This window comes from Talpa occidentalis, unplaced genomic scaffold, assembly GCF_014898055.3.
Source record: "Talpa occidentalis isolate TD23 unplaced genomic scaffold, MPIMG_talOcc4v2.1 talOcc4.9, whole genome shotgun sequence".
Taxonomy (NCBI): domain Eukaryota; kingdom Metazoa; phylum Chordata; class Mammalia; order Eulipotyphla; family Talpidae; genus Talpa; species Talpa occidentalis.
Window position 1 is genome coordinate 9,877,601 of NW_023605305.1, and position 26,641 is coordinate 9,904,241.

Sequence of the window (26,641 nt, forward strand, 5' to 3'; positions counted from 1 at the left end):
AAAAGAGAGAAAATTCGTTGGCGATTTCTTCTCGTTATTGGTCCCGGGCTCCCTTCCGCCGGGCCCCCTTCCGAGCTCATGAATAAAGGACAAGTGGGAGCCTATCAGATCTCGGGGCCGCCTCCGCCGGACTCCGCCGAGCGCGTCTGCACAACTTACCCGGCGGGTCCCCGGCCCTTCGCGCCCCCTCTTTTCTCTCCAGCCCCGTCACCCCCTCGCCTCCCTCCGAGCCCCGAAACCCGAGAGGCACCTTCTTCGCCCCCGGCGCCCGGGCGGGGGCGGGGGTGTGAGCGCCGGAGGTGGGGGCGCCGCGGGCCGGCCGGGGCGCGGGGCGGCGCGGGCGGCGCGCGGGGAGGGCGGGCGCAGAGGGCGAGGGAACAAACATATAAATAAATCGGAGCGAGAAACCCGCGCCGCAGCCTCCCGGCTCAGAAACTTCGGCCCGGAGCGCGAGCGCGCGCCCCTCGCCAGGCCCCGGCTGGGGGCCCCGACTCCGGCCGCGCCCCCAGCCCGCGCGCCGCCGCCCGGCCTCGCCCCGCGGGTCCCGCCCGGCGCAGCGGCCGCGCCACTTGTGGCCGGCGCCGCGGACGGGGCGGCCTCGGGGCCGGCGTGTGTGTTTGTTTGAACTTCCCCGGGGCCCCTTCCCTGCCCCACCCCCCGCCCCGGCGCGCCCCCTCCCCAGCCTCGGACGCGCTCGGCGGCGGCCGCCGGGGTGGGGGGCGGGGCGGGAGAGCGTGTGCAGGGGAGGAGGGAGAGGGGCAAAAAAAAAAAAGGAGACGAGGAGGAAAGAAAGAAGTCGCAGCAGGGGCACCCGCGGCGGACGGGAAGCGAAGCTCGTCGCCTCCGGACTCGGCCCCGGCGCGCGCAGGATGGCGGCGCTGCCCGGCACCGTCCCGCGCATGATGCGGCCCGCGCCGGGCCAGAACTACCCGCGCACCGGGTTTCCCCTGGAAGGTAAGAGCCCGGGCGCCGGCCTGCACCCAGCCCTGCGCCGCGGAGCTCAGGTCCCGGGAGAGCCGGCGGGGCGGCGGCCGCAGGAGGGGCCCCCCTTTCCTGGGGACCAAGACCGGGCGCCCGACGCAGAAGTTTCTGGGACCGACACTTGTCGGGCTGCGCGCGGGGCCCGAGCTCCCCGGTCGCGGATCCGGCCTCAGCCGCCGGCCTGGGCGCCCGCGGACTCGGCGCCTAGTAGATTTCGGGTGCTGGTGAGTTCAGTTCGCCCCACTGTCTTCTGAGCTCCCCCGCCCGGGGTTCTCTGGCCTCGCCGCCCTCGCCGGCCGCGCGCTCCCAGCTCTGGCTTTGAACTGCTCTTTGCACCCCGGGATCGTCCTGCGATCCCTTTTATTTCGAAATGCGCGGGGCTCCCTCCGCGCGAGCGAGCGGGGCTGTCCCCTCCCCGAAAGCCACGCTCCGGAACCCCGGCTTTGGGGTCCGGAAACAAACTACTTTGAAAAAATAAATAGTAACGAAGTTTTTCGCTCAAACTTTTCCCTCGCGCTTCCGAGCTCTGCAAACCTCCCGGGAGGGAGAGAGCTCCAGGCCGGCGGGCGGCCCGCGCCGCGTCCAGACTGGGGGAGAGCCTGCGCTTTGCGGGGTCCTCCCAGCCTCTCCAGCACCCCGCGAGCGGAGAGGACTCGGCGGCCGGCTCCCCGCTGGAGAAAGGGGCCGGGAGCGCGCCCCAAAACCCTGTCCTGCGTTTTTGTTTTGCTTTGAAGCTAATGGATGACCTTCACCTTGTCAGCCGAGGGCCGGGCAGCTCGGCCTCTGGGGACAGGAGCGCGGGGTGCCCTGGGGCAGAGATTGGGGCGACTTTTATTCTTTTAATTGCTCTTCTTGCAAGCGAGTGAGTCCCTGGTGCGTGAGGATGGGGAGCGGTGGCAGGGCGGGGGTGGGTGGGCAGACAGGCGGCCAGCGATCTGGGGGGCCCTCTGGCAGCGCCCCGGCGCGGGTCCCCGCATGAGCCGCGGCGAGGAGAGCGGCTCCGTGATCAAGTGCGCGCGAGCGGCCACGCAGGCGGGGAGCGCGCAGGCCCGGGGATTTGCCGCGGCACTCTCCCGTGGCGAATGCAAGTAAAACAGGCGGCCGGGAAGGCGCGGCGGATTAGAACAATATTTGCCCAACATGACGGAGAATACTGAGGAGCGCCGAGAGCCGGTCGCTAAAGAGGCTCTTGAATATAAAGTTGGGCCCTCGAGAGCTCTCGAGCGCTAATGGCATATCCCGCCACGGAGACCGAGTGACTCTGACTTGGCGACGCACGATTTCTGATTAAATCCGAGGGTGGCTTCAGACACCCACTTCTGCAAAGAGCGGCGGGGGGACCGGGAGAGAGCGGGAGGAGGCGTCGGCGCGGCTCAGCGGCCCGAGCCTCTTCTCGCCTCCTCCTATCCAATTATCCGTCGGCTCCCTCCACTCGGGGGGCTGTGAAATCGTTCTAATCTGCCAGATCTCCGCAGCCGCTGAGTCCCCAAATTGGGGGGATCGAGGCTGGATTAGTGCGCCCGGTGTCCCCCAACCGGCTGCGAGAAAATTGTGTAGACTTTGCATTAAGGCTTCCCGGGCTGCTCCCCCCACCCCCCCGCCCCCCAGCACACACCAGGGGTGCCTGTCTTCGGGGTTCCCAAAGTCACCCACACCGGGGACTCTGGCCCATCTGTGTACCAGCCTCCCGGAGCCCTCAGGGAGCTTCATGGGTATCTCAGGCCAAGCGGGGCGTTGGATTTAGAAGCTCACCAACAATAGCCTGTGTCCCCAAATTGCCCCCTAACGAAATTAGAACTTTGAGAGGGGGTGGAAGCAAAAGGAGTCCCCCAAGGAAAAACCGGAGCCCCCAGAGGCTGCTGCCGACCACATTAGGTCACTGGCCCCGCTGTGGTGCGCGCTGTTAGGGGTTTTTTGGTTTTTGTTTTTTACGGTTAGGACAGTTCTGCTGGCCAAAGCCCGGACTGTAACTACTAGCCACCAGCCCACCCCTCTGAACCCCGATAAGATGGATCTTGACCACTGAGTGCATGGAATGGCCAGATGGGGCACAGACCTGCAGCCCATGCACCCCAGTCTCCCGGGCCTACCAGCTTTGGGGCTGTGGCGTCTCACCCCTATCTCTCTCCCTTCCCTTCTCAGAGGGATTCCGCTCCCCCAGGTGTGTCCTCATTCCCCAGGTGTGGCAGGAGTCGGGGCACACTGTATCCAGGGGGAACTCTTGCAACCAGCCTGGATTCCTCTCTCCACCCCTGGAGGACCCTCCCATGGCTTCCCAACCTCTGAACTCCCAGGCTCTGAAAGTGGAGAGCACAGGTGGTCCTGGTCTTGGGGTTCAAACCAACCTGCAGTCAAGCGTGCTGTGCCCAGTTTCTCCTCCCCATCCTCACCCTGCACCTCTCTCTTTCCGTATTTCCCTCCCTCGTCTAGTGTCCACCCCCCTTGGCCAAGGCCGGGTCAATCAGCTCGGTGGGGTCTTCATCAACGGGCGACCCCTGCCTAACCACATCCGCCACAAGATCGTGGAGATGGCCCACCATGGCATCCGGCCCTGCGTCATCTCCCGCCAGCTGCGCGTCTCCCACGGCTGCGTCTCCAAGATTCTCTGTCGCTACCAAGAGACCGGGTCCATCCGGCCCGGGGCCATCGGGGGCAGCAAGCCCAGAGTGAGTGTCTTTGCCTCAGAGCAAAGTGGGTCTCCCCAAGATTGGGGGATCCTGGCCTGACCCCTCTGGTGACCCTGGATCATCCAGTAGCACCCGAATGTCCAGAAGCTTCCTCTGGAAAAAGCAGCGGGACAGTGTCCTCAACCCTCCACCATCCCCACCCATTCCTTGACTTCCCCAGAGATGGGACAGCTGAGGGCCGGCTTGCCCAAGACTTTGAGGCCATGAGTCCTGCCCAGGTTGCCTCTACAGCGGCCCCGGCCACCCTGCCTCCATCCCAGACCGGGGGAAATCTTTCATTCCGGACTGAGTAGTGAGGGTGTGAGTAGGGTTGTAATTAAGTTACTATTTTATCACTTAGCGCCTTCCTGTCACCCCACCCAGGATGCCTTCCCGGGTGGGAGTCAGGAGCAGGCTTCTGGAAAAAATCAGGCCCCTCTCAGGCGGGCATGGTGACCAGGGCCGCCAGCCTCGCCTGGGGCTCTTGGGAGGCTGATATTAAAAGTATCTCCCTCTCCCCCCACCCCATCTTTCCGCTCCTACTCTCCCGCCTCCACCCCTGAAGCAGGTGGCCACTCCGGACGTGGAGAAGAAGATCGAGGAGTACAAGAGGGAGAACCCGGGCATGTTCAGCTGGGAGATCCGGGACCGCCTGCTGAAGGACGGACACTGTGACCGCAGCACCGTGCCCTCAGGTGAGAAGGCAGCTGAGCCCCAGGGCTGCTCGCCCGGGCTCCCCGATGCAGCTGGCTGCGGGTGGGGGGCGGGGAGGTGACAGAGGGGCAGGCAACTCAGGGAAGAGGCAGGAGGAAAGGGAACGAGAGCCCTGAAGAGTTAGGGTTCAGGGTCCAGGAGGAAATCAAAAACGAAAGGAAGGTGGACGTAGGAAAGAAGAGACTTGGGAGAAGAGGGAGAAAGAAAGGAAAGAGGCCAGGAGTGGCGGGTGGGTGCGCAGGAAGGCAGGCAGGAAGGAGCAGAACGCTTCTCTATGAGGCTGGGGTGACCAGAAGCTCCTTGGAGCCAGCTCAGAGACGGGGCCTAGGGAGCTAGGGATGTCCTAGGAGAGCTGATCTTCCTGGGCTCCTGCACCCCCTTCTCCAAGTCTGCACTTCTGGCTGCTGCTGCAGTCTCCAGTGGGCCCCAGAGGCGAGGCCCTGCACCGCGAGGCCTGCGCTGGTGTGCGCACACGAGCATCCAGGCAGGCAGGGCTGGGGCACACCTGAGTGCCGGCGGCAGCCCAGGTGGCCTGGAGGGCCTCCCGGCAGCGGCAGCGGGGGCGGCCGGTGTGAGCACCTCTAGGGTGTGCGATAGTGTCAGACACACGTGTGTGCAAGGCTGTGTACAGGAGTGCACTCGGTGGGTGCCTCTGCCCCGTCTTGCCACGTGTGAGTGCCCCAGGTGTGTCAGGCCCCTGAGTAGGTGTGAGAGCATACGTGGGGGGCTGGGGGCAATGGGTGAACCCGACTTTCTCTCCTCGGCGGCGCCGCATCCCCTGCCCCAACAACTTATACTCGCTCTTTTTTGCCTTTGAATTTCTGAGGTTTAGTGAGTTCGATTAGCCGCGTGCTCAGAATCAAGTTCGGGAAGAAGGAGGAGGAGGATGAAGCGGACAAGAAGGAGGAGGACGTGGAGAAGAAAGCCAAGCACAGCATCGACGGCATCCTGGGCGACAAAGGTAGGGCCCTCCGGGCTGGGGCTGGCGACCCGCGCCAGGGTGCCCGCCAGCGGTCTGCTTGTGCCGCTGCCGCCGGGCAGCCACAGAACCCCAGCGGGACAACCTGCAGCTCCCCGCGCAGCAGGGAGCCTCGGGGTGGCCAGCAGTGCCCCTCCGTGCGCCCCCCTCCGCTCCAGGGCTTAGGCTGGGCGCCGTGCGGGCGCCTTCTTTGCCCTGCGGAGCTGGAGCCGAGGGCGCAGGCGGTCTCTGTGTCCCCCGGGAGCCCCGCGGCGGGCCATGCCCCGCGCCCCGCGGACCGCGAGCCCAGCGCGCCTCGTGTGGCGCGGACTCCGGCGCGCGTGAGTCTAGGGACCGGCGTTTTGGCTTCTAGTCCTGGTGTCGATCTATTATTTATAGGAAATCTGGGCACGGGGGCGGTGGGGGAGGGGGCGAGGAAGGAGGAGCCGGCCCGCGGCTCCCTAAATGAATTTGTTAACCAGACCCGCACAAGCTCTCTAAACGGTCCCTTGAAACCCCGCCTGACAGTTGACTGACCGCTGCAATCAATAAAAATTAGCGAGGACCGCGTGGGCAGCCATGGAGCTCCCAGTCCCGCCTTGCCAGGGCCAGAGCCCGGACAGTGCAGAGTGGGGTGCAGGGGGGTGCACTATGAGAGTGTGTTACCCTTAGGCGCAGTGGCCAGGGGAACCCACCCAGATGTCCTGGGTGGGCCGATTCTAGGGGGGAGAGACATTCGGCTCCGCTTGGCCTGTCCCCTTTTTTCACTGGGCAGCAGGGAGTGCTGGATGCTCAGCCCGGCGCCCTGAGTTCGCTCACCCGCCAGCTGGGGAAGTTGATTATCTTGTAAGCGCCTGCGTGCTGGGAAGAGAGTCGTGTTTTTGTTTATTGCGGCGAAGTTTCAGAAGGGAAAGTTCTTTCTTATTATCCCCCACAACACCTCGAGTTCCCTCTGAGAGCAGCAAGCGTGGACGTGGGCAGGAAAGGACATGGAAGATGCAGAAGTCACAAAGACTGACCCGGGGGAAGAAGTGAGCCCCCAAACAGTGCGGGGAGGCAGCTGGCAGGCAGGAAGGTCAGCAGCCACGCGAGCCAGCAAAAGGGTAGTTTGGAGGGAAGCAGGACAGTGCCCTGAACCAGGAAACCTGTAAAGTGCACGTTTTGTTGATTTCTTTCCAGAGGATTCTGTGGGCACTTCTCTCCCTGCCTCCCTGGCACCCCTACACCAAGTCTCTCCAGTGTTCAATACTCCCCAACCTTGAAGATGAACTTCACAGACAAAGCCCACTTCCAAAGACAACTTCCAGCAAGGCCCTGCCCCCACAGGCTTGGGAGGGGGGCCGGGGCAGCCCCTTGCGAGAGCTGCCCGGAGCTGGGGAAGGGGCGGGCTATAGAAATTCAGGGCCCCAAGAGGAGCCCAGTCCCCACAGGGACAATAGGGTGAGGGAAGAAAGGAGAGAGGGAGCGAGCTGCGCCCGGCACCCCGCTGTGCAGGCTCTGGAGCCTTGGGGCTGCCAAGTTGCCCGAGGCTGGGTAGAGGCCTGCCAAAGACTTGAGACCCCTGAGGGGAACCCAGCCCTTGTTCCAGCTTTTTTGGAAGGGGGCTTAGTTGGACTTCTTTTTGGGGGTGAAGGGACATAGCCCTTGAGTCATCTCTCCTGGCCAAAACAGCAAACCTTCCGCGAGGTAGCCCGGGAGAAGCGAAGAGGTTGGTTTCATTTGGGGAGACTCTAGGCGCTCGCGTGTGTGTCGGGTGGGGCCGGTTCAGTCTGGGAGGAAGCGCGCGGGTAAATTTCTTCTGAGAAACATTGTGAAAGCAAAGATTGTGCGGTTTGGGGGCCCCCTGGACTCAAGGATGTTCAGGGACTTCCGGGCTGGTGCGGGCTCCCGGAACCGGCTTGGCTTCGCTGAACAGAGGTTTTCCTGCCGCAGAGCCAGGAAGGGTTTCATGAGGGGCCAGCGGTTCCAAAGGGCGAGGCCGAGCGCGTAGGCACAGAGTCTGGAGACAAGTGGCAGGAGTGAAATGAAAGCGGTGGGTCTGGTGTCAGGAAAAGCCCTTGGCTCTTGAGTGACAGCTGGGCACGATTCGATGGCTGCGAGCTGGATGGCAGGGAGCGCGTCTGGCCACGGCCTTTGGGTCAGCGCGTCGGTGGGCTGCATTCTGTCCCCGCAGGATCCCGTGTGGCTGCACAGGGTCACTGTCGGCGGGCGTGGGTGGGCGGCAGGGAAGAGGGGTTTTCTGGCCGTCTGGACACATTGGAGCACCGAGGCCGGTCAGGCTGTGGCTACCCCGTGAACCCACCCCCTGGAACTTCTCACCTCTCTCCCAAGCCCAGGACCTCAGTTCCAGGGCCAAGTGAAAGGTGAAAAGCCCACCCAACCTCCACCTCTGCCAGCCAGGTGGCAAGAGGTGCCACAGGGGCATAGCAGCGGCAGGGTTGCGCACCCACAAACTTTGTTTTGGCTTCTTGCTCGTGACAGATGCTTTCTCTGGGGCGGCCCCTGTCATGGCGGGGAGCCGCTGAAGACGGGGTTTAAGAGCTCTGCTCTTTAAGCACTAAAGAGAGATTCCTCCCTGAGTCCGTTTTTGCCTATCGCCCGCTTGGCATTTAATAATGTTAAGACTTATTAGAGCTGGTAATGAAAACTGGGGCTGCTGAATAGGAAACTGTGTTGGAGAGGAGTGTAATAGCTTCCAGGCATGGTAAGAAACTATTTATCCGCAATCAGTCCGCACTCTCAGAGTTGGAAGCACAAACGTTAAGTTGAAGGGTTTTAAAGCAGATTAAATTGAGCTTTTATTTCTGTGCACTTTCATCTCCGAACGGCTCTCTCCTGCTCCCCTTGGGCTGATATTCATGAGGCTGTTCATATACTTTTTTTTTTTTTTTTTTGCTCTTATCCTTGTTAAGACTGAATTGTTAGGATTGTTGGTGGTGAGAATTCTCAGTCGGCTGCTGATAGGGGCTGCGGTTGCGCTTCGCTCACCTGGAGAAAGAAATGGACAGTTCCCTGCCTTGATCCTCTAGGACCCGCTTCTCCTCACTCCTTCCCTGAGGATCAGGGTAGAGACAGGCCAGGAACCCAATCAGGAGAGGATTTAAGGAGAAACCGGGGAAGGAAAAGATTTTCCCAGTCCGAGTCCAGCCCGCGGAGACTTTTGTGGGAAATTTGATCGGGGCTCGCCAAGAGTCAGCCCATTCCTTTGTGGGAGCGGAGGACGTGAGGGTGAAGAAATAAGCCGTAATAAAATAAAATAACAGGAACAGTCATAAACAAGAACACCAGAGCGTCTCACCTCTGACAATGCACAAACTTAGGCTGAAACTGACCACCTCAGACCCGGGGGGCACCGCATGGGCCTCCAGGGGAGCGAGCCCAGTGGGGTCACCGTGACTATACCCCAAGGGAAGTCTCAAGATTAAAAAAAGCCACAGAGTGTGCATTTCCCTAGGAGGGGGGCCGGGTGTCAAAGTTTCCTGGGACATTTTCAGCCGCCCCTCTCTGCAAGAACATCTGAAGTGTGTCTGTCTGTGTGTGCGAGGCAGATGTTTCTTTGCATTTTCCATCATTTATTTTTAATGCCGCGCACTTACAGGTGTGGAGCGCGAAGGCTCGGGAAGGCGGGGAGAGCCCTAAGTGTCGGGTTTAGACACTTGTAAAAGGAGGTGGGAAACAATTTAATTTGGCAGGAGCGATCGCTGCTAATGCGGTTTTCGGTCGTTTGCTACACTAGAGGAAGCTGTTTTGATTGTGTGTACAAGGACCTGCCAAATTTAATTAGGCTCCGGGGGAGCGAATGAATAGGAGAAGGGGGGCAAGACTCCCCTCAGCCCACACTGGTGTTTTTTTTTTTTTTCCGGGCTTCACACCTGGAAGGGCATTGTTTGTCCAATGGGCGAGAAGGGGCACAGCGCAGAGGAGGGGCGGAGGGGCGCCGAGGGAGAGGGGCCTTGGAAGAGGGATGAGGGAGGGGACCCAGATAGGCCATTTATCAGGAAACAATCTGCATTGATTTAAACCAACAAGTTCCCTGCTCTGTGAATGTGTGTTTAGAGAAAGGTAATTGACACTCCACCAAATCAAAGGATTACCCCGGGTTGGCAATCTAATCAAACAGAGTCCAGGCGGGATTTGAGGCTGTTCAGAGTGGGATCAGCTTCGCATAATGGGGGCTCGGAGGAAGATAGGAGGGTGTCAGGCGATTCCCGGGCTTTAGGCAGTGCTCGGCAGAGGCTATTCCGGGAGACCAGGGGGGGAGACGGTGGGGGCCAGAGAGAGACTGGGGTGCTGGGGTGCTGGGGGATGGAGTGAGCGGAGAGAGGGTGTGGAGTGGGGGGCTATCCAGGCGGAGGGGGCTGCTGGCGAGGGGGTGAGCCCACACAGGGCTGACAAGACTCCCCCTTTCTTCCCTCAATCCCCCCAACCGAGGAAGGGAGGAGGGAGCGCAGACGCACGGAGAACAAGGAGGAGATAACTTACAAAGGCAAACGCTGGCGCTCGCTTGCTCGCAGCCCCAGAACGTGCAGTCAATAAACAAAGTCGGCAAACTGTTTGCCAGATAAACTCGTGCCTAAATCAAGTGTGACGGGCAGGGAGAGAAGAGACAGAAGGAGATAAGGTTGGAGGGGGAATGAACGAACATAATCTAATAGAAGACGTTTAGAAAACAAACTTTAAACAAGGGAGAACAGGCAAGCGGCGGGTAATTACCCGCCCCAGAGAGAGGGAAGCCTTTGGAGGGCTGGGCTGGGCTGGGGTTGGGGGTGACGGGAGCCTTGGAAGAGCTGTGTATTGGGGTGGGGGGGCCTTTGGGACTCCGCCAGGAGCCAGGAGAGGATTTGAACACCCCCCCCCCACCCCCAGTTTGAGGTTCCCGCTCAGCCCCAGTGCTCCCACGACGCAGGCATTTCTCCACAGGGTGGGGTGCCCCGCTGGGAGGGCTCGCGGGTTTGTGTTCACCCCGGGGCACACACACACCACACACCGGCTGTTTGCAGGCGTGTGTCCCTAACAGACGCGTGTGCGCGGTACAGCCGTGGAAGGAATTAGATATTTACCCGTTTGAAATAAGCCCGGCTAAGAGGAGGCGAGAAGAGAGAGACACGGAAGAGACGAGACGGGGGAGACTTCAAACGAATTCATCATTGGGAATGGCGGAGGGGAGATTTACCAGACAGTACTGGGAAGTTATTTAGATATTAATAACACATTTTCCCGAGGCGCGACCAGGCAGCCATCTGCACTGCTCTCCGAGCTATTTGGCTGGGTGAAATCTGGGCGTCTCAAATGTTGGGGAGAGATAACGCAATCAGGCTAACCCCGGTCCTAAGACTGCATCGCGGCGTTAAACCCGGATTAACCTCCCCCTCCGCGCCACTCCCTCCCGTTTCACAGCTTTCCAAATTTTTCAGCGGAATTTCCATGGAAGGATTTAAAAGCACATATAACGGTAGCCTGAAAGCAGTTAAGATGATTCGTTGGGCTTTTTTTTTTTTTTAAAGAACGTCTCTGAAAATGATCGTTGTCACAGACTACGTTATATTAACGTTCTACGAAACCATATTTTTTGTATAGGGAGAGCGCGCCAGCAAATGAGATTTCCCTCCAGGTTGCCTCTTTGGAGTTCCGATTTACCCTCCTCAGTGAGGCTGATGGGGCGGCCCCCCTAATGAGCAGCTAAGGATTTGCATAGGAGCTGGACCAGACCCCTGGCTCTGGCCCTGGCAGCTCCTGTCTGAAGTCACACAGAAGTCACACCCCAGGAGAGACCGTGCCGGCGAGGGGAAGCCTTCATTCTGTAAAGAGCACAGGAAAGCAACCCCAAAGGGAAGTTTCTCCCGGGGCTTTGGGGCCTTGAAGGCCAAGACTAAGGGGGGGCACATTCCAGGAATTCCAGAAAAAATAGCTCTGGCCGCTCTCCTACCAGACTGACATGGTCCTTAGGAAGCCCAGTTGAGGGTGGGAACGAGAGGGGGTTGGAAGGTTGGGATCCCCCTAGTTTCTGCTGTCTGGTGACTTCCCTCCTCTCCCCCCTCCCCCCAACGCTGGCTGGAAGAGGAAAAGGTGGAAACCGGGTCAGCGCTTTCTGACCTGCGCTGGAGCAGTTGGCCCCGGCTGGGGTCGGGCAGGGGGAGGAGGGAACGCGCCTTCCCAAATCGAATCAAGGCAGAACGGTGACCTGAGGGGGAACTTGGCCATTAGTAGATAGATCTCCACCAAACTTCAAACAAAGTGGGGGGGGGGTGAGGCAGGCTGGGAGGGGGGACCCAGAGTAAGAGAAGGGGAGGGGCCTGGAGGAGGAAGACCTGGGGTCCGGGGCAAAGGGGAGGCGGGGGCCACAGGAGGGGTGTCGGAACGGAATGCCCAAGCGGGGCCGGCTGCACTAGGACCTTCAGCCCCTGGGGAGATGGGCCAGGGTCCCTGGCACTGCGGCCTGGGAGGACACAGGGGACTGTGAGCCGCCCGGGGTGTTCCTGTTCCTGGGACCTCAGGCACCGGGTCTGTCCTCCCAGGTGGCTGCTGAGCGGCACCGGCCAGGGCCCCGCGCCCTGCACGCCCGATGGGCATGGACTGCCTTGGGTTTCCAGGGGCTCTGGTCAGCTGCAAGCCCTTTTCTGAGACTTGATCGCCTGGGCCCTGGGGGCACATTGGGCCTGAGCGCAGGTGGAGCCGGGGCAGAAAAGGCAGAGGTGTGGGGGCCTCGGAACCTCCGAGGTGGAGGAGAGAGTCGGCACGGAGAGCCCAGTGCTGGAGGAGACCCTGCGAGAGATGGAGGGACAGGGGAAGCTGCCTGCAGTGCTGGAGGAAGAAGGCGCGGGGGCCCGAGGGAGGCGCCGAGCAGCAGGGACAGACAAAGGGAAGCCAAGTCGCGGAAAGACTGGCCCGGGAAGGGCTGGAGGGATGGGCTGACGAGGCCAGGCGCGGGCCGAGAGAGACAGCCCGCGGGAGAGCGGGCGGAGCGGGGCCGGGCGGCGGGAGGTGGGCGAGCCGCTGTCGTCCTTTTGATCCTGCGCGGCTTCCCCTTATCAGAAGTGCTTTTCGGTGACACTGGCACAAAGGCAGTTCATCATATTACCGCGCGGCCCGGCGGCTCGCTGAGACCCCGCCGCTTAATTAGAGACGAGCGAGTTGGCCCCGTCGGGGCGGGAGGGAGGCCGACCCCAGGCGCGGGGGCCCGGGCTTGGCACAGGACCCATGGCTCTGGGGCTGGCCGAGGGCGCTCCTGGCCCGGTCCAGACCGGAGGTGATGGGGAGCAGGCGCCTATTGCTAGAGCCACGACATGAACAGGCCAGGGGGTTTCACTGCCAGAGAGGGAGGCTCACCGCCTGCCTCCCGCTAGGTCACCCCTTCTGAGCCCTCAGCTTTGGGGAGGTTTGGTGCACAGGCCACTGCCCGCACTGCCCTCGCTTCCCACGCGCAGAACGGAGGGTGAGAGAGGGGAAGTTGCTGCACTGGGTGAGCTGAAGCCTTCGTGCTGCTCTGTGCCAGTTTATACCCCCCGGATCCCAGCGCTGGTCTCCCCACCTCCATTTGAACCCAGCCTTACCAGGCTTGTGACACCCCAGAGGGGTGGGACCAGGGAGTAAGGGTTCTAGTGGCCATCCTGTCCCCAGCTCACTAGCAGTGTCATCTGTGGCCACTTGCTTGCTCTCTGGGTAGTCATTTCTTTTGAAAAACCAGAGAATTGGACTAAGTCAAAGATTCTTATCCTCTAGAGGATCCCGGACCCCTTTAAGAACTGGATAAAACCTAAGAAAACCTATTCACACAGGTTGCTACAGGCAGAATTTTGCAGGCGTATGAAGGGGTCTCTGGGCTTAGAGAGGGAACACCCCATTTGGAACTTCACCTTAGCTTCCTTCCTGGTCATTCCGGTATTCCAGGAGCCGCAGCCCAGGATGAGGATGGGGGTGGTGAGGCTGAGAGCCTGCCCTGTGTCTGACCTTTGCAGCTTCCTCCCCTTTCCAAAACCAGGCAGAACAGCCCCCCCTTCCTTAATTTAGTTGTTGGAAAGACCTTTTCTGAGGGCTTAAGTGCAGAGATAAACACCAGTTTTGTGCTCCCTTTTGTCTGTTCCCAGAAAAAGAAAGAAAACCGATTTCCTCTACACTGAATATCTTCATTCACATTATTGGTTGAGCACTTACTATGTGCCGGGTGTTATTTTAAGAGCTCAGAAACACAGAGAATTCGAGAAGTTCCTTGCCTTCCTGGTGTGCTGAGCCAGGTGGCTGAGACAGAAAATCCCCCAGCCGGTGCTCTGCAGACTTGCCACGGTGCCCTGCCTGTGTGAGCCGCTTACCTGGGTCTCCCGCACCTGCCTCCTTGCGGGCTGGGGTGTGTGGCTGGATGTTTGGATGTTGTGTGTGTGTTGTGGCGGGGTGGGGGGGGTCATGTGTTTGGGGCCAGGCTGAATGTGGCAGCGGACCCCTACCTGACCACGGGCGTCCTGGAGTTGGCCAGGGCGTGGAGGGCGGTGGATTCGAGGCAAAGGCAGGAGGAGGAGCTGGCCGCGGGACTCTGCGCCTCTGGCCTCCACTTCGTTCTTTGTCTGAGCTGCCCCGGGGAAAATAAGAAGAAAAAAATCCAAAGATCAAAGAGGACCCCGGACAGAAAAAGGGCTGGGGCGCAGGCTGCAAGAAGTAGCTCAGAAACTTCACCCTGAACTTTTCTGGGGCCCTTTTGTGGGACCCAGACTGAGCAGAGCAGCCATTCTGAGAGGCCACTTCGAGTCTCAGGGCGGATGACAGGTGGAGAGGCGCAGGTAGAGCTTTGGGTTCCAATTCAGACCGTGCTGCCTAGGAGACTGAGGAAGGTGCAGAGGGGACCTGTTCTGGCCAGAATTTGGGGGGAGGGGATATAGGTGTGTCAGGCGGTATGTCGTCTATGTTTGGGGTCAAGATGGTGGCTCTGGTTCAAGCGCCCCTCTGCCCAGAAACTTCTTCAGAAGTCTGCACCAGACAAGAAAATCAGGTTCAAGCTTGAGATAGTTTCCAAAGCAAATTTGGGGCTGATAGACGTCAAGGGGCGTCCTAAGAGCCTCTGGGAAGCTCTGGTTCCCGGGAAAGCCTGTGGGAGAGCCCTTGTCCCCTGCCGGCTCCTGTAATGGCGCAAGAACCTCCTGGGAGGGTCCACTGCAGGCCGGACCGGCCCGGTGGAACCTGCACTCTCCAGCCTGGCTGCTCACACCCCCCTCCCTCTGTCCTTATCCTCTTCCTGCCGTCTTCCTGCTCCCGGGGAGTTCTGAGAGCGCTTGGCCTTCCGAGGTGCAAAACAATCCTGCAGAAAATCCCCACACCTCTGGCCTCCACCCCAGCTCTTGTCTGCATAAGTAAATAAAAGGAATCTTTTTTAAAAAAACCCCAACAAATTCCCATACACGAGTACGGGAGAAGGGGGGGCCTGACAAGGAGAGGCCCTTTTTGCAGTCTCCCCCAAATTCAGATGCAAAAAAATCTGAGCCGCTGCACTGCAGTCTCTGGGGCTCACGGGGGTTGGTGGGAGTGCACCCCAAGAAAGGGGGCTCTGGAATTTAATAGGTGGTGCTGAATTTTCCACTCTTGGGGGGGATCAAATTGCGGTCAGGTTGGCCCTGGGATGCCCTGTGCAGGCGACAGGAGGTTTGGGGGGAGGCGCTGAGCCCGGTGTCCCCTGTGATGCATCTGCAAGTGCCCCCCCTTTATGCACCCCTTCTCCAAGGGCCCTTTCCCCATCCCGGCTTCAGGGTAGGTTTGAGGCCCGGGAGTCCGAGTTGTGAGACTTCGGGCGGCCGCGCCTCAGTGCCCCCATCGGAGGAGTGGGGCCAAGACCCCTCCCCACCCTCGGGGCGGGGCCCGAAGGGCTGGGGAGCTGCAGGGACCGGCCAGAGGCCCCGGGAGGGGGTGAGGGAGGCTCGGAGCGTCTCCTCCTCCCGCCTCCCCCCTCTCCCTCCGCCCGCTCGCGCCTCAATGGCCACTTTAGAAATACAAACAACTTTAGAAATAAAGTAACCAAACCCCCCGAAAGGGGCTTTGAAGGGGCGAATGCCTGGTGGCGCTTTACTATGGTGTGGGCCGAGGCCCGGCCTAATCCCGCTTTCATTTTCACCGACGGCCGCGGGGGAAGCGCTCCCGGCCTCCCGGCCCCTCAGGAGGCTGATTAGGCCACAAAGAGCCCCCATTATCCCGAGAAGAAAACCGGGGGGCGGCGCGGGGCGGCGGGAGCGCCCGGCCTATTGACTTAGTGGATGAAGTCAAGAGCGGGCACGCTGGGGGGGGGCGGGGGGGCTGGGGGGGCTGGGGGGGGGCTGGCCCCGCGCGGGAAGGGGCGGGGAGTCGGAACAAAACAGGACGCACAAAACCCCACAACAAAACCCCAGCTCCGGGCGAGGGGAAGCCGGGCCCGACGAGGGCTTCTCCGCTGAGCTGCTAAGTCAGCGGCCCCCGCCGGCCCGCGGAGGGGGGACAGGGCCTCGGAGGCTGCAGGCCCGCCGCCCCCACTCCCTGCGGCCTTGCTTGGGAGGGGGTTTGCAGGGAAGGAGATCCGGTGCAGCCATCCCATCCAAGCAGGCGGATCTGTCAGGCTCTGTCGTGTGCCCTGCAGGCGGGACAGGGCCTCAGGAGCCGCCCCTTCCTTCTCTGCAAGCCTGGGGAGTTGAGCCCAGAGTGCTGCCCCAGAGGTGGCCACCTGCCTGCCGTCTCTGGTCTGCACAGACTGTACTCCCAGGTGCTCTAAAGGAAGCGCTGATTCACCTGTGCATGGGGGGGGAGGGCATGGAAGGGAGTGGGTGAAGCTGAAATAGGAGGCCCCTCAGGCCTGACAAATCTGGGATAATTTAGGGATATGTCCTGGAAGCCTCAGTGTCCCCATCTGCAAAGTGGTCCCATGTGGATGATGACTTGTGAGACCGGTGGGAAGAGCTGACGATGTAATTCCACCAAGGGCCAAGTCAGTAGGAGACAGGATCCATATCACTCTCCAGTCCTTCCACCTCTTTTCCTGCAAGGCCTCTCTCCATCCAGAGCCCGCACCCGGGTGGCTTGAGACGTGGCAGGGCCTGGAAGCAAAGGGGCAGTGACTCTATAAGCCATTGCTGTGCTGGGGATGAGGACAGGGCAGGGGCAGATGCTCAGCCTGGTACCAATTAGTGCCCTTCCTTATCTGAATGCAGTGTGGGCAGTGCCTCCTGCAGCAGGAGGCCAAGGGGAAAAGGTAGAAATACACAGAGCTGGTTGGTTCTTGGGGTGCAACATACTCTGCTAGGCGGGCCGGGGGAGGGGGCTGGGGGGTTACTTTCACCTCCTGGCGAGCTTGCCCCTCCCAGGCAGAGGCAGGGGGGTTGTGACAAGCCAGATAGCACTATTTGGTGACTCAAGGAAATGTTGCTGGGGCTAGTGACACAGGCTCCCCACCCTGTCAGGCTGACCCCCAGTTGCATATCCCCCCAACCATAGCTGCCTTGCCCGCCCACCCCCTTGAAATGGGGTCACTCTGGGCCCTGACCCAGACAACTTGGAAGTACTTTGAGCATGGTGGCTTTTTGTCTGTCCATTCCGTAACTGCTCATTAAGCCACTGTTTTGAGCGGTTTTTGGTGTTGGGGGTGACACCTCTAGATCCAGGTCATAGATCCCTCCAGGCTAAGTTAGGGTGTTCGGACTTATTCCAAGGGCAGTGGGGAACCGAGGAGTGGATTTCTGCAGCAGAGGGATGGACTGAGCAGTGAAAGTACTGGAAGGCGTGGAGACACCAAGAGCATGAGAGCAATGCAGGAGGGCACAGAATGAGAGAGATGAAGAGAGAGCAGTCCAGCTGAGTGGGAGAGCAGGGAGGGGGTGCCTGCCCAGACCCCTCCCACCCCATCGTGCCAGGAGTGCTGAGCCTGTGGCTGTCTCCCTGGTCAATTAAGGGGACCTTGGGATTTTTCTGAGATCCCAAAAGGTCTAAATAGAAGTTGAACAGGTCTCAAAGATCATCTGGTCATTTTACTGATGGAAAAGCCAAGGCTCGAGGGTGCGACACGATTGAGCTCCTGGGAGGGAAGGTAGCTGGGTCTGCTGGTGCCAGGTGGAGGTGCAAAATAAGCCGGTTGAAGTCTTGTTCCCAGGAATTTGAAAGGCATGAGGTGAGGGCTTGGGAAATAGAGTATTTCCCATCTCTCCAGCCCACCACTTTTAGTGTTTAATGTGATACATGTTTTTCAGTTCCATATCAGTGGGGGAAACTGAGGCACAGAGCTCAAGAAAGTGGGGGGAGAGGGTCTCTCCTAATAGGGTCAGTAGGACTTGATGCCTTCGCCATAATAGACCTGAGGACACCCATCCTGTTTCTCCTCTTGCCTCATCTGGACAACTGCAGCCCTTTGCACCCTCCCAAGGTCTTCATGAACCTCAGGTCTTCAGCTGAGCCACCCCACCCCAGACACTCCCAGTACCCGTGCACACCTATGGGGATCTGGAGCTTGATAAATGCTACAGGCTTGGCCTTCTGAAGGATCTATTCATCTTCCTCGGAAGGGTCCTTTCAGCAGCAAGGAAAAGTGAAGTTCAGGGAGAAAGTAACTATAGTGTCGTGGTTGGGATTGGAATTCAGATCCTCTGTGAGATGTCCCCTGGCTTTAGCACTAACTGCTATGCAACTCTGGATGAGCCTCTTGAATTCTCTGGTCCTTGTCCCTTTGAACAATGGCAAGACACAATCAAACTATAATGGTTTTCAAATTGTGTTCCCTGGAGCCTTGGGTTCTGAACAGAAAGATGCTGCAGAGAAGGCTCCAGTACTCTGGGCTTGTATGCATCGGAGAAGTCAGAGACCATTGATAGAGGAAGCTGGTGAGATAAGACTTTGTCCAGGGAGGAGCAGGGACCACCTTCTGTCCTGGCTACTCTGGAGGAGGGGAGGGAGGGAGAAGCTCTGTTTACACTCCGAATCAGAGCCCCTGGGCTTTGGTTATTGGTCTTCAGAGATAAGAAGATATTGCTTATCTGGTAACAAATGATTCCCCGCCTCTTCCATTCCCCTGATTAGTGAACTTTCTCTCCTGGCTGGGAGGTCTTTGGGAAAAAAGCCTGGCTGGTCTCCAGACTCTGAGATCTACTTCTCGAGACCCTGCACAAGTTGCTGTGTAACCGGGGGAAGCCTCTACCCTCTCCGTGCTCCACTGAGACTTATATCAGATTGCAGGGCCATCCTGGCATGGTTTCAGAGGGAGGACTTGGTGCAGAAAGTGGGGGATGGAAAGGCCCCTAAGCCTGCATGGCAGAAAGGTCTGCCCTGGTCTGCCAGGTGCTCTTGCAGAGCATGTGCATCCGGGTACTTTCCATGTGGGACCTCAGAGGAAAGTGGCTTTGGGGTAAGCTGCTGTGTCATTCCAATGACCAGTTTTCTCATCCACCCAGCGGGGATAAAGAGCGTAGCAGGAGCAGGTGAGTTAACATGCACAAAAGGTGGCTGGCACAAAGGAAAGGGGTGATTAAATATGGGGTAAAAGGCCAGAAGTTAATTTATGTGGAATAGATGATCCATAAAAGTTTCTCCAATGAGAATTTCCCCAGTCAAATGCACATTATTTTGTCAGGGGCTCTAAATACATATGCACATATTTTTACACGTTTTGAAATCTTTGTTACATAATTTGTGCTTGCAAAATTTCAAATCAGAAAAAAAAAGAGAATATATGCCTTTATATATAGAATTAACTTAATATAGAATATATGGGGGATAAATTTTATATAGAATAAAAACAGAGAATAACTCTCCTTTGGTAGAGAATCTTAAATTGGGGAATAGAGCTACCTAGATTTCTTTATCTAGATCTGCCCACCCATCTATCTAGATATAGATATAATTTTAAAAGTGGCATCATAGCAACTTAACCTGGGGTCTGTACAGGCTTGGGGCGGGGTGACCATGATGCCCCAGAATCAAATTTGCAATTGTGGGTATATTGGACCCCCAGGAAGGAGCCTTCCTTGGCTTTTTCTGAGTTTCCTAGGGCTCAGAGTCCCTAAAAGGTTAAGCATCCCAACTTAGGGGATTTGCAGGTGTTTGCCCTCTCTGAGGGGCCAGCAGAGGCCCCCTCTCATCCCCTGCTCCTCCCCCAGGCCCCTGAGTGCCCTTCTCCCTCTGTGCACCTGCCTGGGTTTCCGGCCTCCTCTGCTTCAAAGCAGCAGGCTGGGCTTTACCTGCCTCTCCTCCCAGGAAAGCAGCCAGTTTGAAAGGGGAAGTGGCATTTCAGGCACTTAATTAGACCCAGGACAAGAATGGAGACTGGCTCTCAGGTCAGGCCAGGGGGGATTGTTGGAGGATTAACACCCAGGTAAACCCGTCAAGGCTCACTGGCAGCAAGAGAATCCCTGGCAGGCAGCAGAAACGCTGGACCAGCAATAGGGAGTCACATTCCCGAGGGTTGTGTTAGGAAGAGAAGGGAGGGCCCCCTCCACCTGCATCCTCCACCATTTTTCTTCCCCTCTCCCTCCCTCTCCCCAATATTCCAGGGAAGTGGGATCAAAACTACCTCCCTCCTCTCCCAAAAAACATTGTATTGAGTACCTACTATGTGTCAGACACTGCCAGGGGCGAGGAATCCAGCTCTGAGCTGCACAGGGCTGGTTTCGTGAAGTTCCTATGCCTTGGGAAGAGAGGCAGTGAGTAAGTCCACGAATCAGAAAATACTTTAGAAGGTAGTCAGAGTTTAAAGAATAATAACAGAGTCATGATAAAAAGTGACTGACCCACCAGGGAAGAAACATGAGGTGGTTATCAGGGAGGTCCGCCTGGAGGAAGAGATATTAAACCTGAGACCTCCATGAATGGATAGAGGCAGCCATTTATTGAAAATCTGTTTAAGAGAATAGCCCGCTAAGATCTTTGTGCCAGGCATTAGGTTAAGCACTTTACAGGAATGAATTCATGAAATCTACCTGGAAGGAGGGATTATGAAGCTGTCTATTACAGAAGACACAGAAACAGAGGCACAAGGAGGCAAGTCCAGATGAAGGCAGAGTTCAGAGAGGTTCCCTTAGTTTCCTAGAGTCACACAGCCAGCCAGCAGCAGAGCCAGTCACTGAATCCAGGCACCACAAACTCTTCCTGCTTTTTTGCCAGGCCTCTGGCTTTGGGTTGCCCTCCACTGATTGGCAGCATCCCGTGTCCCTGGAGAGTGGAGTCCCTGCCTCTAAACAGGGGCTGTCTTTATCCAAAGATTCATCAACAGGGTTTGCTGATTTGTTTCTGTCCTGGGCTACCTGCCCACATTTTTGACTTGCATTTGGAATTATGAATTGAGAAATCCTGGTCCATCAGGTCAGCCTTGGGAGTGTCAGGGGCGAGATGTTAAGACTTCTAATGGGGGGGGGGTTTCTTGTTGCAACTGTACTGTGTACCTTGGTGACTGTTGGGTCCTATTTGGGGAGTCAGGAAGTGGAGTTGGTTCTTGTCAGATTGGGTGGGAGCTTTGTTTCTGGTTGTCGGGGTGGGTGGGTATTGTGAGAGGCAGGCACCCCTGAGTGTGAACTGTCCAGGGCAGCGAGGATCCTGGAGGGGGAGTAGTTGGTGCTGGCGGTGGACGGCCCTAGAGTGTTGGTGGAGGATAGGGCCAGCGGCTAGCCCTGGCGCGTGGGCAGGACGACGGTCCTCTCCGTGTTCTAGGAGCATCGGCTCCACTTCACAGACAGGAAACCAAGGCTTAGAAGGTCAAAGTGGTCTGTCCCAAGTCACCTCGTCCATAAGTGGCCGCGCCACAAAGGGAAACAGCGCTGTGTTCAGAACCAGCCTCTTTCCCCGGCTCCCCAGGATAGGTTTAGGGGACAACAAAAGCTGTAAATGCCTGTACGCGGCGCCGCCGCCGCCGGCTTTGGTCTGGGGCCTGGCGGACGTGTGTGCGATCACATGCCTGTCCCCCTCCTCGTTCTGGCGTCTCAGCCTCTGCCCAGTCCCTGGCCGCCACCCCCCTCCCAGCCCAGCCCTGTCGCATGCGGCCTTTTCTTTCCCGGGATTGCAAATACGCCGAAGATTAACGCCCCGCAGCTGGCTGCAGCCCCAAACAATGGCGAGACCTAGGAAGTGAAGAAATCGCAGAGAGGCACAGCAGAGCTGTCCAGAGGCTGTTCACAGGGTCTGTCCGTGTGACTTGGAGTGACCCACCCCCTCCCCGCCCGCCCGTCCCCTCCTGCTCCCCCAGCTCCGTGCTCCCAGCTGGAAGGGGAAAACAGAGTCTAAAGAAATTCTCATTAGAAAGAACACTTCTCACAAGCCCAGACCGGAGATTAGGGGGAAGTTAAAGGAGGGAGGGGCACCCCCTGGAGGGGGGAATATTCAATAAATAATCACAGGAGAAGAGAGGGTGCTTAGGGGGGTGGGGAGAGGGCCAGGGCTCCCAGCAGGGTGCCATGACCCAGCCTGAGAGGTGTCAGCTCCAACCCCCAACAAAATACAACCTTGGAAAGCAAAACCACTGCAGGGGGCTGCAGCGCTGTCCTTCTTGAATCACCACTCACCTTCTCAGAGGCCACCTGAGAACTTCCTGGGATATCCAAGGTGGTGGAGGAAAAATACCCCAAAACATGGGGTGATGGAAAGGCGGCGTACACCAATGTGGAGACTACTAATTAAAGATGAACTTGCTTCCAGCTGGGAGGCAGCTCTGGAGTGCATTTTGGGATTGTGGAGGACTTGCTGTGTGCAGACACAGTCCCCTGAAGCCCACCGCCCTGTGAACAGCACAGGCCTTTCTAATCCCGTTTTATAGATGAGGACACTGAGGCTCAACCAGGTGGAGCCACTTTCCAAAGTCATAGATGGAGTTTGAATCCATCAGAGCACTCCCCCCTTCACCTGCACTGCACACCACTAACCCCATCAGCAGGGGCCAAGCAAAGGTCCAGCTGGAGAGCCAGCCTTGCTTTGCATGGGCTTACAAAGTCAAGGTGACAGCAGCTCCCAGGCCACAGTGTCAATGTAGTCCTTTATTTTATTAAATTCCATTTTAACTCTGCTGTTTCATCGGAGCTGGTCAGGTTTGTGCAAGCTCCTTCCCAGTTCATCTCAATGCACAAAAAATGCCATTTTTTAAATGAAGACGATATCACCCCCTGTAGCAGCCAGGAGCCAGTCTCCCCGGATTCCAGTTTCCACGGTCAGAAATGAGGGCTTCGTCCAGTCCCAGCCTGTGCCTGGAAAGCTAAGACATGCAGGTGGTGGTCCCCTCCACAGATGAAGCCACTTAATTACCGCGCAATCAATATGCAAACAAGTGCCAAACTGGGTTTGAATCAAATTTCTCATTGGGGACCCGGGGGGGGGGGGGGGGTGATGATTCAGTAGAAGGGGGTCCATCAGGGCTGGGCTGTTGGGTATGGGGGCTGTGGGATGAGATAGGCTTGGGCTGGGACCCTGGCTCCCGAGGGCGCCTCAGAGGCCCCTGGGAGCCCCCAGTGTCTGGCGCGGGGCCCAGCTCCCCTCAATGGGAGCGGGGTCCGTGGCTCGAGGCTGCGGTCCACGGGAGGGTTTCCAGGCCTGTCAGCTGAAGTCTGGAGGCCTCCACTAATTCATTTGACTCGGAAATCTCAACTCGACCAGGTTCCCCCTCCCCTCTTTAAAACAAACTCATTAAACTTGTCAACACTCATTAGGCCTGTAAAACATTGAACTAGAGCCACTGGGGAGGGGTGTGGGTGTGTGCGTGTGCGTGTGTGTGCGCGCGCGTGTGTACAGCAAAGCTGAACCGGGCCCTGGGAGACCCACCTCTGAGGTTGGCAGGGGCAGAAGTCAGATTCACGTGTCCCTCCACTTCCTTCCTCCTGCCTTTTATTGCAGGCAGGACCTGGGGGGGCTCCTGGGGAGGGGTATGCCTGCAGAGTCAGCGGACGGTTAGAATCTGGCTCTCCCTCCTGACTGTGACTTGGGCCTGTTCCTTATCTTCTGTGCCTCAGTCAGCACATCTGTGGTGTGGGTGTGATAGTAACAAGACCCACCTCACAGGGCTGTTGGGAAAATAGGTTCGGGAAGCACCTGGAACAATCCCTGGCCGGCTTGAGGAGCCCAACTACAGGTCGCTATTGCTATGATGAACGTGAGAGGCAGCTGAGCTTAGGACTTAGCGATGTGGATCTGAAGACACTTGTGTTTGGACCTCAGCTTCCTGCTATGGGCCCCTGGATTACTGATATTTTTTCCCAGCCTCAGTTTCCCCAAGTAAAATGAGTAAAGTAAAATGTGTGTTAGAAGGTAGGATTCAGGGGAGACGTGAGTTGCCACACTGAGCTGGAAGCGGCGTGCACCTGGCCTTGTGGCAATATTGGGACTATTTCTCTCTTCTTTGTTACTCCCCCACCCATTCCACCATGCGCATTGGAACTGGGGGGCACCTCGCTCCTTTGGTGAGGACCGTGGTCAAGAGGGGTGACTGGTTACAACCTAAAGCAATGCTGAGGGAGTTGTGGGTTTCCTGAGCGGACCTGGGGACTGGAGCCCCACCCCAGCCTGAGGGTGGGTGCCCCTGAGGCCTCAGAAGCCTCACTGAGAAAATGGAAAACTGCCCCCCTGTCCTCAATGCCAGAAACACCTCTGATTTTTAAAAATGACCCCATGGGAAGAAAGCCAAGTGACCCCAAATCTGCTTCCATGCCACTTTCCTTCTAAGAAATTCCTCTCCCCGACTCCCCGCAGCCAGGGAGCCCCCAGTTCCCACCTCTTTCCCTGCCAAGGGGACCCAGCTCCAGCGGCACCGAGACCCTCTCCCCTCTCGGTGGAGACAGACTGCAGGGCCCGGATGAATAGAGGTTTTGTCTGGCCTCCCTTTTAGGATTTGTGGCTGTAGCTGTGATGTGTTCTTTTCCCCTTTAAAGTGGGGTGTCTGCGAGCTTTCTCCCTTTCTCTCTCTCTTCCATCCCCCTGCTTGTTGAGAATGCCTCCTTAAAAAAAAAAAAAAACAACACAACACGCCGGTCTTCTGCTATTTTTCTTCTCTCTCTGAAAATGAGAACATCAGCTATTGAAGCGGATTGATGAACTCTTCCCAAAAGTTTATTAAGGGAAGGTTAGACAAAGGCCCTGGGCCCGCAGGCAACTGAGCAGTCAGTATATATACTGGGCCCTTTTGTCCCCCCAGGGCCGACGCATGAATACCTCTCAATGGCCCTCTTTAGAGTGACAAGATCAAGCCAGACAACGGCTTGTTAAAAGGAACTGTGGGCTGTTTCTCTTGCCCCAGCCCCAGGCCCGTCCCCTCTCCTGCATTAATGTACATCTGCGGCGGGAGGAATAATCGGCTGGAATTCTGTCGGTTTTGTGTGGGTTTTTCTTTTTTCCTAAATGCACCCTTCCTCCTCCTCGTCCCTGCCCCCACCTGCCCTCCGCTCCCCCCTGCCCGCCCCTCCCCCAGCCCCCCAGCCATATGTCGCAAGCACCGCCTGCGTGCGTGCGTCTGTGAGGAACCCGGGTGGGGGTTTCTGGAGGACAGAACCAGGTTCTCGGGCGGTCTCACCTGCGCTCTCTGTCCTTGCGCTACTGACGGGCCTGATGGAGCACTTACCGTGCTCCCGGGAGGTCCTGATGGAGCACTTACCGTGCTCCCGGGAGTCTGCTCCCGAGAGGCGTTTCCGCCCAGGTGGGCCTTGTTTGTGCAGAGGCAGAGACCGGTGGCCCGCAGGAGGACGGGAGAGCCGGGCACCTTCCTCCGTTCCTCGGCAGGTCTCCAGCCAGGATGGAACCCTCGGCCTCCCTGGCTCCTGAGACCTGATCCTCCTCGGCCACTGCCTTCTGCGTGCACTTGGGCCTCCTGAAGTCTTCACCCCATGGGCCCGCTCAGCTCAGAGGCAGCCAGTGTGTTCTGGGAGGGAGGGTGTCTGGGTTAGGTCTGACATCCTCACAGGACCGGGGGGCAGGGGGCATGGAGGTGGAGGAGGTCTGATTGGGGGTGCTGGGGTGAGCAGTGGCAATCCCCTTTCTGGGGATTGCGGTAAAGGAGACTGTGGTTCAGATAAGCCACAGGAGGGGAAAACCCCACCTTCAGCTGACTAGGATGTGCAGTGTGTGTATATGTGAGCACGTGCACACACATGCATACTGCACGCAGGGCAGCGTGAATATGCCTCCGCATACGCACACACACATGTGACATGCACTCGTGTGTTGATTCCACATGTGTCACATGTGCCCATATGTAACATGTGTGCACGCATGTACACTGCAGATTTACTGATCTAGTGAGGTTAGTTCCATGCTCCCACTTCCTATGCTGGATCAGAATTTTTTTGGGGGGCAAATAGTTAACTATGCTTTATTCTGTTTTGATTCCTTCTGCTCAGTGCCAGTGCTATGCTCATGCTGAGTAGATGCTTAATAAATGTTCTCTATACCTAGAACTTTCCTGAGACATGCGAACAGTGTGTGGGGGTGGAGGGGTGAGGGTGGACAGGGGCAACAAGGATTCTGAGGTTCCGTCCTGCCCCTCAGCATCCCTTCTTTTCCTCTCTCCCCACCCTACACCTTTCTTAATTTGGGTGTCTAGAGGGCCTGAAAAGGGAGCACCCCAAATGATCCGGGTCAGAGAATCAGACCTTCTGAACTGTTGCCGTCTTACAGTGCCAAGAAGGGTATTTGTAACCCCCTGGCGGTTTATCCCCTGGGGAAAGAGATGGTGAAGGGCAGGCAGGGAAGAGGCTCAGGCAGGTAGCAGGTGGAGGGAAAATCACTCTTGCCTCTGAATCCTGGTCTCCCTCCTCGGTGAGGGTTTGCCCAGGGCTGTCCTGGTTGTAGCTCTGAGAGCCCCACATCCCAGAAAACCCCTCATTCTTAGGTGAACAGGAGTGCTATCATGCTGCCTGATGGGGTGCAGGGACAAACCCCTTGGGCTCCTGGGGCTCAGGTATGTCACCTGGGGTAATGGGCTGGGAGGGGAAAGGGGGGTGGCTGCAGAAGGACTCTAGGAGCCTGGTGGGCTCTGAGCCTGTCAGACTTTACCTTGCAGAAGACGCTGGGGCACCTGCACTTTATGCTGGGTGGCCATGGTGGGTGAGAGCCCTGGGGCTCTCCCCCCAGATTTGGCGGATGGAGTTTAACCCTTTGCATTAGATCAACCAGGTCCCAGTCTTGGGGCCCTGGGAGCTTCCATGGTCATCACCCCACCTATGAAAGAGAGAGGCCGGACACAAACCCAAGTCCGTTAAGAACAAAGCAAATGGAAACTGCTCCCTGGGTTTCTGTTCTGCCTGGCCCCTAGACCCCCCTTCTTTTGTTCTGACTAAGGATGGAATTAGGAGCAAAGTAAACGGGAAACCCAGATGCCCAATTTCTCCAGAGAGACCTAGGGGAGGGGGTGGGGGGCAGGCACAGGAGGTGG

At 58.0% G+C, this 26,641-nt stretch overlaps 1 protein-coding gene across 1 annotated transcript in view; it reads left to right on the plus strand.

The window, feature by feature from the left end:
* Positions 1-869: 869 nt before the first annotated feature.
* The window catches only part of PAX7 (paired box 7), a 90,907-nt gene continuing 65,135 nt past the window's right edge, over positions 870-26,641 (plus strand). Inside the window, exons 1-5 of the mRNA XM_054691165.1 lie at positions 870-1,205; positions 3,162-3,297; positions 3,412-3,647; positions 4,216-4,342; positions 5,194-5,322. Of these exons, the coding sequence (XP_054547140.1) occupies positions 870-1,205; positions 3,162-3,297; positions 3,412-3,647; positions 4,216-4,342; positions 5,194-5,322 (964 nt within the window). The remainder of the gene's footprint in view (positions 1,206-3,161; positions 3,298-3,411; positions 3,648-4,215; positions 4,343-5,193; positions 5,323-26,641) is intronic.